Genomic DNA, 17,849 nt, shown 5'->3' with positions numbered 1-17,849 from the left:
CCTTACAACCTGGAATTAAAAGGGATTTTTGGGGGGTTTGTATCATTTGATTTGAATCCACAGAGAAAAACTGAAATCTTTCCGACAGATAAGATCTAAACCAGGCCAGAACTTGTCCACGTAGACCAATTTGGGTTTCCAATCTCTCCAAAAGAATGTGGTGATCGATGGTATTAAAAGGTAATTTACCACCTTCACGAGTGCTGTTTAGGTGCTATGATGGGGTCTAAAACCAGCCTGAAGCATTTCGTATACATTGTTTGTCTTCAGGAAGGCAGTGAGTTGCAGCACAGCTTTTTCTAAAAATGTTGAGAGGAATATAGGCGGAACATTTTTATATTTTCTGGGTCAACGTTTGGCTTTTTCAAGAGAGGCTTTATTACTGCCACTTTTAGTGAGTTTGGTACACATCTGGTGGATAGGTAGCCGTTTGTTATATTCAACATAGGAGGGCCAAGCACAGGAAGCAGCTCTTTCAGTAGTTTAGTAGGAATAGGGTCCAGTATGCAGCTTGATGTTCAACATAGGAGGGCCAAGCACAGGAAGTAGCTCTTTCAGTAGTTTAGTTGGAATAGGGTCCAGTATGCAGCTTGATGTTCAACATAGGAGGGCCAAGCACAGGAAGCAGCTCTTTCAGTAGTTTAGTAGGAATAGGGTCCAGTATGCAGCTTGATGTTCAACATAGGAGGGCCAAGCACAGGAAGTAGCTCTTTCAGTAATTTAGTTGGAATAGGGTCCAGTATGCAGCTTGATGTTCAACATAGGAGGGCCAAGCACAGGAAGCAGCTCTTTCAGTAGTTTAGTTGGAATAGGGTCCAGTATGCAGCTTGATGTTCAACATAGGAGGGCCAAGCACAGGAAGCAGCTCTTTCAGTAGTTTAGTTGGAATAGGGTCCAGTATGCAGCTTGATGTTCAACATAGGAGGGCCAAGCACAGGAAGTAGCTCTTTCAGTAGTTTAGTAGGAATAGGGTCCAGTATGCAGCTTGATGTTCAACATAGGAGGGCCAAGCACAGGAAGTAGCTCTTTCAGTAATTTAGTTGGAATAGGGTCCAGTATGCAGCCTGATGTTCAACATAGGAGGGCCAAGCACAGGAAGCAGCTCTTTCAGTAGTTTAGTTGGAATAGGGTCCAGTATGCAGCTTGATGTTCAACATAGGAGGGCCAAGCACAGGAAGTAGCTCTTTCAGTAGTTTAGTAGGAATAGGGTCCAGTATGCAGCTTGATGTTCAACATAGGAGGGCCAAGCACAGGAAGCAGCTCTTTCAGTAGTTTAGTTGGAATAGGGTCCAGTATGCAGCTTGAAGGTTTAGAGGCCAAGACTATTTTCATCAATGTGTGAAGAGATATAGTACTAAAATACTTGAGTGTCTACCTTGATCCTAGGTCCTGGCAGAGTTGTGCAGACTCAGGACAACTGAGCTTTGAAGGAAAACGCAGATTTAAAGAAGAGTCCGTAATTTGCTTTCTAACAATCATGATCTTTTCCTCAAAGAAGCTCATGAATTTATCACTGCTGAAGTGAAAGCCATCCTCTCTTGGGGAATGCTGCTTTTTAGTTAGCTTTGCGACCGTATCAAAAATAAATGTTGGATTGTTCTTAATCTCCTCAATTAATTTGGATAAATAGGATGATCGAGCAGCAGTGAGGGCTCTTCGATACGGCACGGTACTGTCTTTCCAAGCTAGTCGGAAGACTTCCAGTTTGGTGGAGCAGCAGTAAGGGCTCTTCGATACGGCACGGTACTGTCTTTCCAAGCTAGTCGGAAGACTTCCAGTTTGGTGTAGCAGCAGGGAGGGCTCTTCGATACTGCACGGTACTGTCTTTCCAAGCTAGTCAGAAGACTTCCAGTTTGGTGTAGCAGCAGTGAGAGCTCTTCGATACTGCACGGTACTGTCTTTCCAAGCTAGTCAGAAGACTTCCAGTTTGGTGTAGCAGCAGTGAGGGCTCTTCGATACTGCACGGTACTGTCCTTCCAAGCTAGTCAGAAGACTTCCAGTTTGGTGTAGCAGCAGTGAGGGCTCTTCGATACTGCACGGTACTGTCCTTCCAAGCTAGTCGGAAGACTTCCAGTTTGGTGTAGCAGCAGGGAGGGCTCTTCGAGTACTGTCTTTCCAAGCTACTTCCAGTTTGGTGTAGCAGCAGGGAGGGCTCTTCGATACTGCACGGTACTGTCTTTCCAAGCTAGTCGGAAGACTTCCAGTTTGGTGTAGCGCCATTTCCGTTCCAATTTTCTGGAAGCTTGCTTCAGAGCTCGGGTATTTTCTGTGTACCAGGGAGCTAGTTTCTTATGGCAAATGTTTTTTGTTTTGTTTTTAGGGGTGCGACTGCGACCAGGGTATTACACAAGGTTAAATGTAGTTCCTCAGTTAGGTGGTTAACCAATTGTTGTCCTCTGACGTCCTTGGGTAGGTGGAGGAAGTCTGGAAGGGCATCTAGGAATCTTTGGGTTGTCCATGAATTTATAGCACGACTTTTGATGATCCTTGGTTGGGGTCTGAGCAGATTATTTGTGCGATTGCAAACGTAATAAAATGGTTGTCATTTTGACCAGGATTATGAGGAAAAACATTAAAGATCCACAACATTTATTCCATGGGACAAAACTAGGTCCAGAGTATGACTGTGACAGTGAGTGGGTCCAGAGACATGTTGGACAAAACCCACTGAGTCGATGATGGCTCCGAAAGCCTTTTGGAGTGGGTCTGTGGACTTTTCCATGTGAATATTAAAGTCACCAAGAATTTGAATATTATCTGCTGTGACTACAAGGTCTGATAGGAATTCAGGGAACTCAGTGAGGACTGCTGTATATGGCCCAGGAGGCCTGTAAACAGTAGCTATAAAAAGTGATTGAGTAGGCTGCATAGATTTCATGACTAGAAGCTCAAACGATGAAGACGAGTGAAATTTGCTATCGTAAATGTTAGCAACACCTCCGCCTTTGCGGGATGCACGGGGGATATGGTCACTAGTGTAGCCAGGAGGAGAGGCCTCATTTAACACAGTAAATTCATCAAGCTTAAGCCATGTTTCAGTCAGGCCAATCATATCAAGATTATGATCAGTGATCAGTTCATTGACTATAACTGCCTTGGAAGTGAGGGATCTAACATTAAGTAGCCCTATTTTGAGATGTGAGGTATGACAATATATTTCAATAATGACAGGAATGGAGGAGGTCTTTATTCCAGTGCTAAGGCGAACAACGCCATGTTTAGTTTGCCCAACCTAGGTCGAGGCACAGACACTGTCTCAATGGGGATAGCTGAGCTGACTACACTGACTGTGCTAGTGGCAGACTCCACGAAGCTGGCAGGGTGGCTAACAGCATACTGCCTGGCCTGCACCCTATCCCATTGTCAGAGCCCTGTCTATGTTCATAGATAGGATGAGAGCACCCCTCCAGCCTAACCCTTAACCTAACCCAAGCCAGCGTCCAGACAGGTTCAGCTTAACCCTAACCCAAGACAGCGTCCAGACAGGTCCAGCCGAAACCCTAAACCTAACCCATTCCGGCATCCAAACAGGTCCAGCCGAACCCTAAACCTCACACAAGCCAGCTTCCAGACAGGTCCAGCCGAACCCTATGCCTAACCCATTCCGGCATCCAGACAGGTCCAGCCAAACCCTAAACCTCACACAAGCCAGCTTCCAGACAGGTCCAGCCGAACCCTGTGCCTAACCCATTCTGGCATCCAGACAGGTCCAGCCGAACCCTAAACCTCACACAAGCCAGCTTCCAGACAGGTCCAGCCTAACCCTATGCCTGACCCATACCGGCATCCAGACAGGTCCAGCCAAACCCTAAACCTCACACAAGCCAGCTTCCAGACAGGTCCAGCCGAACCCTAAACCTAACACAAGCCAGCTTCCAGACAGGTCCAGCCTAACCCTAAACCTAACACAAGCCAGCTTCCAGACAGATCCAGCCTAACCCTAAACCTAACACAAGCCAGCTTCCAGACAGGTCCAGCCTAACCCTAAACCTAACACAAGCCAGCTTCCAGACAGGTCCAGCCGAACCCTGTGCCTAACCCATTCTGGCATCCAGACAGGTCCAGCCGAACCCTAAACCTCACACAAGCCAGCTTCCAGACAGGTCCAGCCGAACCCTATGCGTAACCCATTCCGGCATCCAGACAGGTCCAGTCGAACCCTAAACCTAACACAAGCCAGCTTCCAGACTATGTAGCTGTATAGTTATTCTCTCTGGGGTCCTGAAGCATCACAGCAGGTCCTGTTGGTCTAGGGGTGACGTGGGACGAACTGTGTCCCACACTCCTCTCCCCTCCTCCCCCCTGCCCTCCCCTCTCCTCCCCCATCAGACAGCACAACAGCGACCAGAGATGTCGTCTGAAGGAGTGAGACAGCATGTAGAGAGCAGGGTTCAGGAAGCAGTTAAATAAAGGTTAAATAAATAAATGACTCTACTCTGAGTCTGTATACTTCCTGTACTACAGGACTGAGTTTGGTATGCACACACTTTTCTTGTGTGTGATTGAGTTCAGCGTTTAGTGACGTACCTTTCTCTATGGTCTCCTCAGATATGCAGTGTACCCCAGACCAGTGTTTTGAGGCAGGGATGGACTACACTGTTGGTCTGAGCTTACTCTGCACTCAGTGATGTCCTGTCCCCATACACACAGTTAAACATCAAGACATCTGTCTAGAGAACAGCCAGAGGGTGGTCAAGACATCTGTCTAGAGGACAGCCAGAGGGAGGTCAAGACATCTGTCTAGAGGACAGCCAGAGGTCAAGATATCTGTCTAGAGAACAGCCAGAGGGTGGTCAAGACATCTGTCTAGAGAACAGCTAGAGGTCAAGACATCTGTCTAGAGAACAGCTAGAGGTCAAGACATCTGTCTAGAGGACAGCCAGAGGTCAAGACATCTGTCTAGAGGACAGCCAGAGGTCAATACATCTGTCTTGAGGACAGCCAGAGGTCAATACATCTGTCTAGAGAACAGCCAGAGGTCAAGATATCTGTATAGAGAACAGCCAGAGGTCAAGACATCTGACTAGAGGACAGCCAGAGGGTGGTCAAGACATCTGACTAGAGGACAGCCAGAGGGTGGTCAAGACATCTGTCTAGAGAACAGCCAGAGGGTGGTCAAGACATCTGTATAGAGAACAGCCAGAGGTCAAGACATCTGTCTAGAGAACAGCCAGAGGTCAAGACATCTGACTAGAGAACAGCCAGAGGTCAAGACATCTGTCTAGAGGACAGCCAGAGGTCAAGACATCTGACTAGAGAACAGCCAGAGGTCAAGACATCTGTCTAGAGGACAGCCAGAGGGTGGTCAAGACGTCTTGCTTTCAAATCTGCTTTTGAATACTGACAAATCGACTGTGTGTGTTCAGACAGCAGTCATTTGCTGACATGTCTATATGCTAGTTGTCATGGTAATGACAGGTGTGTGTTCAGTGGTGTAGGCTGATTGGTTGTGGTGCTCCTGCTTCCTACCAATCAGAAGCTAAGGTGACAATGGTTGCCATGATTTTTTTAAAATAAAAAAATAATAAAAACAATGGTTGCCATGGAAGTTTCCCAGTCGCTCTTAATGTTCAAAATGATAGTGTAAGAACACTTTTAAAGCTTCAAAACAAGTCATTTTTAGGAAAGCCACAGCAGTCAACTAGTTAACTTGGTAGCTGTTTGTTTGTAATTAGCGTGCTAGTTAGCTACCACATGTTCTTGTCAAACTGTCAACAGAGTAGTTACTGTAGCAAGCAACAAGATATGCCAAATAACAGTCTAAAAAAATGCTTTAGGGCAAAGAAATCAGATTCAACCATTCAGACACAAGTCACACTGCCTGAAATCAGATTCAACCATTCAGACACAAGTCACACTGCCTGAAATCAGATTCAACCATTCAGACACAAGTCACACTGCCTGAAATCAGATTCAACCATTCAGACACAAGTCACACTGCCTGAAATCAGATTCAACCAGTCAGACACAAGTCACACTGCCTGAAATCAGATTCAACCATTCAGACACAAGTCACACTGCCTGAAATCAGATTCAACCATTCAGACACAAGTCACACTGCCTGAAATCAGATTCAACCATTCAGACACAAGTCACACTGCCTGAAATCAGATTCAACCATTCAGACACAAGTCACACTGCCTGAAATCAGATTCAACCATTCAGACACAAGTCACACTGCCTGAAATCAGATTCAACCAGTCAGACACAAGTCACACTGCCTGAAATCAGATTCAACCATTCAGACACAAGTCACACTGCCTGAAATCAGATTCAACCAGTCAGACACAAGTCACACTGCCTGAAATCAGATTCAACCAGTCAGACACAAGTCACACTGCCTGAAATCAGATTCAACCATTCAGACACAAGTCACACTGCCTGAAATCAGATTCAACCATTCAGACACAAATCACACTGCCTGAAATCAGATTTGTATCTGACTTCAAACCACTTACGAAAGAGGGTTTGGAATGGGGGTTTGGAATGTGGGTTTGGAATGGGGGTTTGGAATGTGGCTTGAAATATCAGCCTCCATGTGCTTTTCCGATTGCAGGAAAAAGAACACACCCAAATCTGATATGCAAAAAAAGAAGAAGAAAAAGGATTTGAGTCACTTCAAACTGCCAATGTGAACAAGTCTTTAGAGGACAATGGAAGTTGACTTCAAAACCCTGATGTGGGCTAGATGCCTACCCTGACAGTTGTAGGTTAATACGACTTTATGGAAAACTACACCGACTAACAGGTGGCACTCTTTTTTCGGGCAGTATTTTCTGAGGTTCATTAGGAGAACATCATTGATTGCAGTTCACCTGTGGTAGATTTCCCCTCAGCCTCCAACTGTAACTAGGGTACTTTGCTCTACAACCAAGATGCATGAACAGAGGAGCAAATATACATAAGCTAACAAAAATATTTATTAACTCTCTCATATTCAGACCTATAATGCTTTATATGTCCTTTTTGATGCCTTATAATCAGTGGTGCAAAGTAAATAAGTGCAAGTACTTTAAAGTACTACTTAAGCCATTTTTGTTTAGGTATCTGTACTTTACTATTTCTATTTTTGACAACTTTGGCTTTTACTTTACTACATTTCAAAAATAAAATAATGTACTTTTTACTCCCAAGCATTTTCCATGTAGAGGGTGCAACAGGTCAGCACCTCATGAGTAAATGTCACTTGGCTTGGCTTTTCTGATAGGACTATTGGTCATTACAATATGGAGTGGACTTAGGAAGAAATGAGGAGTAAATGAAGGTTGTAGGCTTAGATAGTTATTAACCTTTTTTATTTTATTTCACCTTTATTTAACCAGGTAGGCTAGTTGAGAACAAGTTCTCATTTGCAACTGCGACCTGGCAACCTGTTTTATTCCAGGCTGAGTGGGACACTCTGAATAGCAGCATCTACTCTGGAAATAAAGAAGTCATAATATAGAGACAGTCGATGTAGCTGGTCTTTTCTGTTTTATTCCAGCCTGAGTGGGACACTCTGAATAGCAGCATCTACTCTGGAAATAAAGAAGTCATAATATAGAGACAGTCGATGTAGCTGGTCTTTTCTGTTTTATTCCAGGCTGAGTGGGACACTCTGAATAGCAGCATCTACTCTGGAAATAAAGACACATTTATAAAAACCGCTATAATCATTTTGCATGTTGTTATTGTTTCTGCGTGTTGTAATGTCACCAGAGACAGCAGACAACCGAGTAACAGCTTTTTGATAATAACAATAAAACAAATATTTTTTTTATATGCAAAAATGATGACATAATCTATTGTTTACAGGCTCTTTTGAATGTTTTATTTTTGTTTGTACCTCTCTTACAAATGTTTTTTTTTTATCAGTACATTTTAATCCTGTATTATTTGATATTTTTGGTGTTGTCTAATTTTCAATGACATTCTATTGGTTTGAATTGTGTTGAGTTGTGAAACTTTCAGTGTGCCACTGGGACATGTCACATGACTTCAGCCTGCTGGTTTATTTACCTAATATTCTGCAAACTAACTATGCTGGTTGGGACGATATTGCGCGCAGCTATTGGCTAATGAAGGTGTCAATCATTATGAATGCCCAGCCTTAACGGTAGCAAGTTCACTCCTGCTGTAAACTCGGGAACTGCCTGAGAATCTCTACAAGTACGTTTACTTCTGATTATATCTAATAAACTAGGTTGTCTGTATTAATGACAACCTATATCTGTATCAGCTGTTGGCTGCCAGAGCTTGTAGCCTCGGAACAGCAGGTCCTGTCTGCGACTGCACTCTCAATATCTCTGTTTATTTAGGAACGTAGCCCGACGACACTGACTGAAAAGTTGTCCAAAAATACCAAACAACGATAGAGCTTTAATACGCTTGTGATTTTGTTGTGCCAAAATATTAGTCAAATGTACCAAGCCATTACGTCAGTGGGAAGCCCACTGCTGTGTGATGTCATTATTGGGAGACGAGGATCACTGAATACTTTTGTTGTCGCCGTTTTGTTCTGTCTGTCTGCCGATCGATATGATGATGAGAACAATCGATTTGGATGTATTTGTTTAATTGCAGGGCCCATGAATAGAGAAAACAACAACAGTAGTAGTGACAGGATGGGGATGCTGGGATCTGGATAATATTTAGGATTATTTACAGAGGTTGTTATTGTAGTCTACATTATAAACTGTGCCAATGCTCTTTGTGTGATTCTTTGCAGTCGGTTGCAGACTCCTTGACCCCCCCATCCTTGCTACTGATCTCAGCACCACCATCATGTGTAACAAGACATCAGTAGGAGAGAACCAACTCCAGAGGATTATCAGAGATCTACACGGTATCTATTTTACAGTTCGCCACATGTGTCTGTGTGGGATCCATCCATATCAGTGGAGGCTGCTGAGAACGGCTCATAGTAATGGCTGGCATGGAGTCAATGGAATGGTATTAAACACATGGTTGATTCCATTCCATTGACTCCATTCCAGCCATTATTATGAGCCGTCCTCCCCTCCACAACCTCCACTGATACATAAGTAGCTGCCAAAATAATGAAAACACTTGAGTAAATGAGGGACACAAAGTAAATTGAAAGCATGTTGTGGTTCCTGAGTTAATTAAGCAATTAACAAGCTTAGGGTCATGTATAAAAATGCTGGGCAGGCCATTGTTATGGATACCAGGACAATGCCCCCATCCACAGGGCACAAGTAGTCACTGGATGGTTTGATGAACAAGAAAACGTTGTAAACCATATGCCATGGCCGTCTGTCACCAGAAACATCCAATGTAATAATAATGGGAGATTCTGGAGTGGCGCCTGACAGTGTTTTCTACCACCAACAAAACACCAAAGAATGATGTCACATCCCTCCAATAGAGTTCCAGACACTTGTAGAATCTATAGAATGATGTCACATCCCTCCAATAGAGTTCCAGACACTTGTAGAATCTATAGAATGATGTCACAACCCTCCAATAGAGTTCCAGACACTTGTAGAATCTATAGAATGATGTCACAACCCTCCAATAGAGTTCCAGACACTTGTAGAATCTAAAGAATGATGTCACATCCCTCCAATAGAGTTCCAGACACTTGTAGAATCTATAGAATGATGTCACAACCCTCCAATAGAGTTCCAGACACTTGTAGAATCTAAAGAATGATGTCACATCCCTCCAATAGAGTTCCAGACACTTGTAGAATCTATAGAATGATGTCACAACCCTCCAATAGAGTTCCAGACACTTGTAGAACCTATAGAATGATGTCACAACCCTCCAATAGAGTTCCAGACACTTGTAGAACCTATTCCAAGGTGCATTGAAGCCGTTCTGGATTTTGACACCTTTAATTAACTAGGCAAGTCAGTTAAGAACAAATTGTTATTTACAATGACATCCTCCGACGCTGGGACAATTGTGTGCCGCCCTATGAGTCACACGCTTGATGTAGCTATTGCGTGCTAGGAATATGGGACCAAATTACTAATCTTTTGACTATTTTATTTCTAAGAAACTTTTAGGGGTGTCAATAGGTTTTGACCCCTAACCTGATTTTGTGTGCATCAGTGTTGGTGTGTGGTGCATCAAGGTTGAAGTGATGAAGCTATAGCTTGTGTACATGCGTGTTGTGTATCTGAACCTGTAGAAGCAGTGACTGAGCTGAGTAAGGAACACAGAGAGACGGGTGAACCAATCACAGACGACAGCCCCAACCTGCATAAACTGTCCTACAAACTAGAGTACCTGCTACAGGTAATACACAGAAACTCACTCTCTCATAAACTGTCCTACAAACTAGAGTACCTGCTACAGGTAATACACAGAAAGTCACTCTCTCTTTCTCTCATAAACTGTCCTACAAACTAGAGTACCTGCTACAGGTAATACACAGAAAGTCACTCTCTCTCTCTCTCTCTCTCTCTCTCTCTCTCTCTCTCATAAACTGTCCTACAAACTATAGAGTACCTGCTACAGGTAATACACAGAAACTCTCTCTCTCTCTCTCTCTCTCTCTCTCTCTCTCTCTCTCTCTCTCTCTCTCATAAACTGTCCTACAAACTAGAGTACCTGCTACAGGTAATACACAGAAACTCACTCTCTCTCTCAATTCAATTCAATTCAATTCAAGGGCTTTATTGGCATGGGAAACATGTGTTAACATTGCCAAAGCAAGTGAGGTAGACAACATACAAAGTGAATATATAAAGTGAAAAACAACAAAAATTAACAGTAAACATTACACATACAGAAGTTTCAAAACAGTAAAGACATTACAAATGTCATATTATATATATATATACAATGTCTCTCTCTTTCTCTCATAAACTGTCCTACAAACTAGAGTACCTGCTACAGGTAATACACAGAAAGTCACTCTCTCTTTCTCTCATAAACTGTCCTACAAACTAGAGTACCTGCTACAGGTAATACACAGAAAGTCACTCTCTCTCTCTCTCTCATAAACTGTCCTACAAACTAGAGTACCTGCTACAGGTAATACACAGAAAGTCACTCTCTCTCTCTCTCTCTCTCTCTCTCATAAACTGTCCTACAAACTAGAGTACCTGCTACAGGTAATACACAGAAAGTCACTCTCTCTCTCTCTCTCTCTCTCTCATAAACTGTCCTACAAACTAGAGTACCTGCTACAGGTAATACACAGAAACTCACTCTCTCTTTCTCTCATAAACTGTCCTACAAACTAGAGTACCTGCTACAGGTAATACACAGAAACTCACTCTCTCTTTCTCTCATAAACTGTCCTACAAACTAGAGTACCTGCTTACAGGTAATACACAGAAACTCACTCTCTCTCTCTCTCTCTCATAAACTGTCCTACAAACTAGAGTACCTGCTACAGGTAATACACAGAAACTCACTCTCTCTCTCTCTTTCTCTCATAAACTGTCCTACAAACTAGAGTACCTGCTACAGGTAATACACAGAAACTCTCTTTAGGATACTAGAGTACCTGCTACAGGTAATACACAGAAACTCTCTTTAGGATACTAGAGTACCTGCTACAGGTAATACACAGAAACTCTCTTTAGGATACTAGAGTACCTGCTACAGGTAATACACAGAAACTCTCTTTAGGATACTGGAAAGCTAAATGATCCTAGATAGGATCAGATAGGTTTTCCTGGGAAAACTCCAGGGCCTGTGAATCTGAGATGTTGTTGTGTGTTTACATCAGTTTGACCAGAAGGAGAAGGCAGATTTCCTAGGCAGCAGGAAGGAGTACTGGGATTACTTCAGACAGTGTCTTGCCAAGACCAGAGGAGTTAATGACGGCCTGCGGTTTGTCAAGGCTATACCAGAGGTAATCCTCACTCATACACAAACCGATGAAGGCATTTGTCCAGCAAAATGGCCGCGGTCACCGCAATAACCATTCAAATAGCAATTTGTATTTAAAAAAAAATACATAATATATATCGATTCATTCTATTCACCAGTCATATTACCAGGGTTAGAGGTTCGATTCATTCTATTTACCAGTCATATTACCAGGGTTATAGGTTCGATTCATTCTATTCACCAGTCATATTACCAGGGTTAGAGGTTCGATTAATTCTATTTACCAGTCATATTACCAGGGTTACAGGTCTATTCATTCTATTTACCAGTCATATTACCAGGGTTACAGGTTCTATTAATTCTATTTACCAGTCATATTACCAGGGTTATAGGTTCTATTCATTCTATTTACCAGTCATATTACCAGGGTTAGAGGTTCTATTCATTCTATTTACCAGTCATATTACCAGGGTTAGAGGTTCTATTCATTCTATTTACCAGTCATATTACCAGGGTTAGAGGTTCTATTCATCCTATTTACCAGTCATATTACCAGGGTTAGAGGTTCTATTCATTCTATTTACCAGTCATATTACCAGGGTTAGAGGTTCTATTCATTCTATTTACCAGTCATATTACCAGGGTTAGAGGTTCTATTCATTCTATTTACCAGTCATATTACCAGGGTTAGAGGTTCTATTCATTCTATTTACCAGTCATATTACCAGGGTTAGAGGTTCTATTCATTCTATTTACCAGTCATATTACCAGGGTTAGAGGTTCTATTCATCCTATTTACCAGTCATATTACCAGGGTTAGAGGTTCTATTCATTCTATTTACCAGTCATATTACCAGGGTTAGAGGTTCTATTCATTCTATTTACCAGTCATATTACCAGGGTTAGAGGTTCTATTCATTCTATTTACCAGTCATATTACCAGGGTTAGAGGTTCTATTCATTCTATTCACCAGGGTTAGAGGTTCTATTCATTCTATTTACCAGTCATATTACCAGGGTTAGAGGTTCTATTCATTCTATTTACCAGTCATATTACCAGGGTTACAGGTTCTATTCATTCTATTTACCAGTCATATTACCAGGGTTAGAGGTTCTATTCATTCTATTCACCAGTCATATTACCAGGGTTAGAGGTTCTATTCATTCTATTTACCAGTCATATTACCAGGGTTAGAGGTTCTATTCATTCTATTTACCAGTCATATTACCAGGGTTATAGGTTCGATTCATTCTATTCACCAGTCATATTACCAGGGTTAGAGGTTCGATTCATTCTATTTACCAGTCATATTACCAGGGTTATAGGTTCGATTCATTCTATTCACCAGTCATATTACCAGGGTTAGAGGTTCGATTCATTCTATTTACCAGTCATATTACCAGGGTTACAGGTCTATTCATTCTATTTACCAGTCATATTACCAGGGTTACAGGTTCTATTCATTCTATTTACCAGTCATATTACCAGGGTTAGAGGTTCTATTCATCCTATTTCATATTACCAGGGTTAGAGGTTCTATTCATTCTATTTACCAGTCATATTACCAGGGTTAGAGGTTCTATTCATTCTATTTACCAGTCATATTACCAGGGTTAGAGGTTCTATTCATTCTATTTACCAGTCATATTACCAGGTTAGAGGTTCTATTCATTCTATTTACCAGTCATATTACCAGGGTTAGAGGTTCTATTCATTCTATTTACCAGTCATATTACCAGGGTTAGAGGTTCTATTCATTCTATTCACCAGGGTTAGAGGTTCTATTCATTCTATTTACCAGTCATATTACCAGGGTTAGAGGTTCTATTCATTCTATTTACCAGTCATATTACCAGGGTTACAGGTTCTATTCATTCTATTTACCAGTCATATTACCAGGGTTAGAGGTTCTATTCATTCTATTCACCAGTCATATTACCAGGGTTAGAGGTTCTATTCATTCTATTTACCAGTCATATTACCAGGGTTAGAGGTTCTATTCATTCTATTTACCAGTCATATTACCAGGGTTATAGGTTCGATTCATTCTATTCACCAGTCATATTACCAGGGTTAGAGGTTCGATTCATTCTATTTACCAGTCATATTACCAGGGTTATAGGTTCGATTCATTCTATTCACCAGTCATATTACCAGGGTTAGAGGTTCGATTAATTCTATTTACCAGTCATATTACCAGGGTTACAGGTCTATTCATTCTATTTACCAGTCATATTACCAGGGTTACAGGTTCTATTAATTCTATTTACCAGTCATATTACCAGGGTTATAGGTTCTATTCATTCTATTTACCAGTCATATTACCAGGGTTAGAGGTTCTATTCATTCTATTTACCAGTCATATTACCAGGGTTAGAGGTTCTATTCATTCTATTTACCAGTCATATTACCAGGGTTAGAGGTTCTATTCATTCTATTTACCAGTCATATTACCAGGGTTAGAGGTTCTATTCATTCTATTTACCAGTCATATTACCAGGGTTAGAGGTTCTATTCATTCTATTTACCAGTCATATTACCAGGGTTAGAGGTTCTATTCATTCTATTTACCAGTCATATTACCAGGGTTAGAGGTTCTATTCATTCTATTCACCAGGGTTAGAGGTTCTATTCATTCTATTTACCAGTCATATTACCAGGGTTAGAGGTTCTATTCATTCTATTTACCAGTCATATTACCAGGGTTACAGGTTCTATTCATTCTATTTACCAGTCATATTACCAGGGTTAGAGGTTCTATTCATTCTATTCACCAGTCATATTACCAGGGTTAGAGGTTCTATTCATTCTATTTACCAGTCATATTACCAGGGTTAGAGGTTCTATTCATTCTATTTACCAGTCATATTACCAGGGTTATAGGTTCGATTCATTCTATTCACCAGTCATATTACCAGGGTTAGAGGTTCGATTCATTCTATTCACCAGTCATATTACCAGGGTTATAGGTTCGATTCATTCTATTCACCAGTCATATTACCAGGGTTAGAGGTTCGATTCATTCTATTTACCAGTCATATTACCAGGGTTACAGGTCTATTCATTCTATTTACCAGTCATATTACCAGGGTTACAGGTTCTATTCATTCTATTTACCAGTCATATTACCAGGGTTAGAGGTTCTATTCATCCTATTTACCAGTCATATTACCAGGGTTAGAGGTTCTATTCATTCTATTTACCAGTCATATTACCAGGGTTAGAGGTTCTATTCATTCTATTTACCAGTCATATTACCAGGGTTAGAGGTTCTATTCATTCTATTTACCAGTCATATTACCAGGGTTAGAGGTTCTATTCATTCTATTTACCAGTCATATTACCAGGGTTAGAGGTTCTATTCATTCTATTTACCAGTCATATTACCAGGGTTAGAGGTTCTATTCATTCTATTCACCAGGGTTAGAGGTTCTATTCATTCTATTTACCAGTCATATTACCAGGGTTAGAGGTTCTATTCATTCTATTTACCAGTCATATTACCAGGGTTACAGGTTCTATTCATTCTATTCACCAGTCATATTACCAGGGTTAGAGGTTCTATTCATTCTATTTACCAGTCATATTACCAGGGTTAGAGGTTCTATTCATTCTATTTACCAGTCATATTACCATGGTTAGAGGTTCTATTCATTCTATTTACCAGTCATATTACCAGGGTTAGAGGTTCTATTCATTCTATTTACCAGTCGTATTACCAGGGTTATAGGTTCGATTCATTCTATTCACCAGTCATATTACCAGGGTTAGAGGTTCGATTAATTCTATTTACCAGTCATATTACCAGGGTTACAGGTCTATTCATTCTCCAGTCATATTACCAGGGTTACAGGTTCTATTAATTCTATTTACCAGTCATATTACCAGGGTTATAGGTTCTATTCATTCTATTTACCAGTCATATTACCAGGGTTAGAGGTTCTATTCATTCTATTTACCAGTCATATTACCAGGGTTAGAGGTTCTATTCATTCTATTTACCAGTCATATTACCAGGGTTAGAGGTTCTATTCATTCTATTTACCAGTCATATTACCAGGGTTAGAGGTTCTATTCATTCTATTTACCAGTCGTATTACCAGGGTTATAGGTTCGATTCATTCTATTCACCAGTCATATTACCAGGGTTAGAGGTTCGATTCATTCTATTTACCAGGGTTAGAGGTTCTATTCATTCTATTCACCAGTCATATTACCAGGGTTAGAGGTTCTATTCATTCTATTCACCAGTCATATTACCAGGGTTATAGGTTCGATTCATTCTATTCACCAGTCATATTACCAGGGTTATAGGTTCGATTCATTCTATTCACCAGTCATATTACCAGGGTTATAGGTTCGATTCATTCTATTCACCAGTCATATTACCAGGGTTATAGGTTCGATTCATTCTATTCACCAGTCATATTACCAGGGTTAGAGGTTCTATTCATTCTATTTACCAGGGTTAGAGGTTCTATTCATTCTATTCACCAGTCATATTACCAGGGTTAGAGGTTCTATTCATTCTATTCACCAGTCATATTACCAGGGTTATAGGTTCTATTCATTCTATTTACCAGTCATTAACAGGGTTACGGGTTCTATTCATTCTATTTACCAGTCATATTACCAGGGTTAGAGGTTCTATTCATTCTATTTACCAGTCATATTACCAGGGTTACAGGTTCTATTCATTCTATTTACCAGTAATATTACCAGGGTTAGAGGTTCTATTCATTCTATTTACCAGTAATATTACCAGGGTTAGAGGTTCTTTTCCTTCTATTTACCAGTCATATTACCAGGGTTAGAGGTTCTATTCATTCTATTTACCAGTCATATTACCAGGGTTAGAGGTTCTATTCATTCTATTTACCAGTCATATTACCAGGGTTACAGGTTCTATTCATTCTATTTACCAGTCATATTACCAGGGTTAGAGGTTCTATTCATTCTATTTACCAGGGTTAGAGGTTCTATTCATTCTATTTACCAGGGTTAGAGGTCCTATTCCTTCTATTTACCAGGGTTAGAGGTTCTATTCATTCTATTTACCAGTCATATTACCAGGGTTACAGGTTCTATTCATTCTATTTACCAGGGTTAGAGGTTCTATTCATTCTATTTACCAGGGTTAGAGGTTCTATTCAGTCTATTTACCAGGGTTAGAGGTTCTATTCATTCTATTTACCAGGGTTAGAGGTTCTATTGATTCTATTTACCAGGGTTAGAGGTTCTATTCATTCTATTTACCAGTCATGTTACCAGGGTTACAGGTTCTATTCATTCTATTTACCAGGGTTAGAGGTTCTATTCATTCTATTTACCAGTCATATTACCAGGGTTAGAGGTTCTATTCATTCTATTTACCAGTCATATTACCAGGGTTAGAGGTTCTATTCATTCTATTCACCAGTCATATTACCAGGGTTACAGGTTCTATTCATTCTATTTACCAGTCATATTACCAGGGTTAGAGGTTCTATTCATTCTATTTACCAGGGTTAGAGGTTCTATTCATTCTATTTACCAGTCATATTACCAGGGTTACAGGTCTATTCATTCTATTTACCAGTCATATTACCAGGGTTAGAGGTTCTATTCATTCTATTTACCAGTCATATTACCAGGGTTACAGGTTCTATTCATTCTATTTATTCATTCTATTTATTTTTCCCCTTTGCTCCCCAGTATCTCTACTTGCACATTAATCTTCTGCACATCTACCATTCCAGTGTTAAATTGCTATATTGTAATTACTTCGCCACCATGGCCTATTTATTGCCTTACCTCCCTTATCTTACCTCATTTGCACACACTGTATATTGACTTTTTGTACTGTATGTTTGTTTATTCCATGTGTAACTCTGTGTTGTTGTTTGTGTCTCACTGCTTTGCTTTATCTTGGCCAGGTCGCAGTTGTAAATGAGAACTTGTTCTCAACTAGCCTACATGGTTAAATAAAGGTGGGGGAAAAAAAGAAAAAAAATGACTGGACTGGACTATTCTGGCTGCCTGGTGGCAGGATGTGTATATACAGCCATTGTAGGAC

General features: G+C 40.8%; 1 protein-coding gene across 4 annotated transcripts in view; it reads left to right on the top strand.

Annotated features, from left to right (window-relative positions):
- Positions 1-8,063: 8,063 nt before the first annotated feature.
- LOC115121989 (FYVE and coiled-coil domain-containing protein 1-like) overlaps positions 8,064-17,849 on the top strand; it is a 64,563-nt gene continuing 54,777 nt past the window's right edge. For 3 of the 4 annotated variants that reach the window (XM_065006017.1, XM_065006015.1, XM_065006014.1), the window contains exons 1-4: positions 8,064-8,148; positions 8,708-8,824; positions 10,139-10,245; positions 11,690-11,815. In XM_065006017.1, coding sequence (XP_064862089.1) covers positions 8,764-8,824; positions 10,139-10,245; positions 11,690-11,815 — 294 coding nt within the window. In that variant the 5' untranslated portion in view covers positions 8,064-8,148; positions 8,708-8,763. The remainder of the gene's footprint in view (positions 8,149-8,707; positions 8,825-10,138; positions 10,246-11,689; positions 11,816-17,849) is intronic. The other variant, XM_065006016.1, reaches the window with a different exon arrangement.

The sequence above is a fragment of the Oncorhynchus nerka genome, linkage group LG20 (assembly GCF_034236695.1).
Source record: "Oncorhynchus nerka isolate Pitt River linkage group LG20, Oner_Uvic_2.0, whole genome shotgun sequence".
In the NCBI taxonomy this organism is placed as follows: domain Eukaryota; kingdom Metazoa; phylum Chordata; class Actinopteri; order Salmoniformes; family Salmonidae; genus Oncorhynchus; species Oncorhynchus nerka.
Note: the sequence above shows the minus strand (reverse complement) of the source record. Positions and strands in the feature narration are given on the sequence as shown.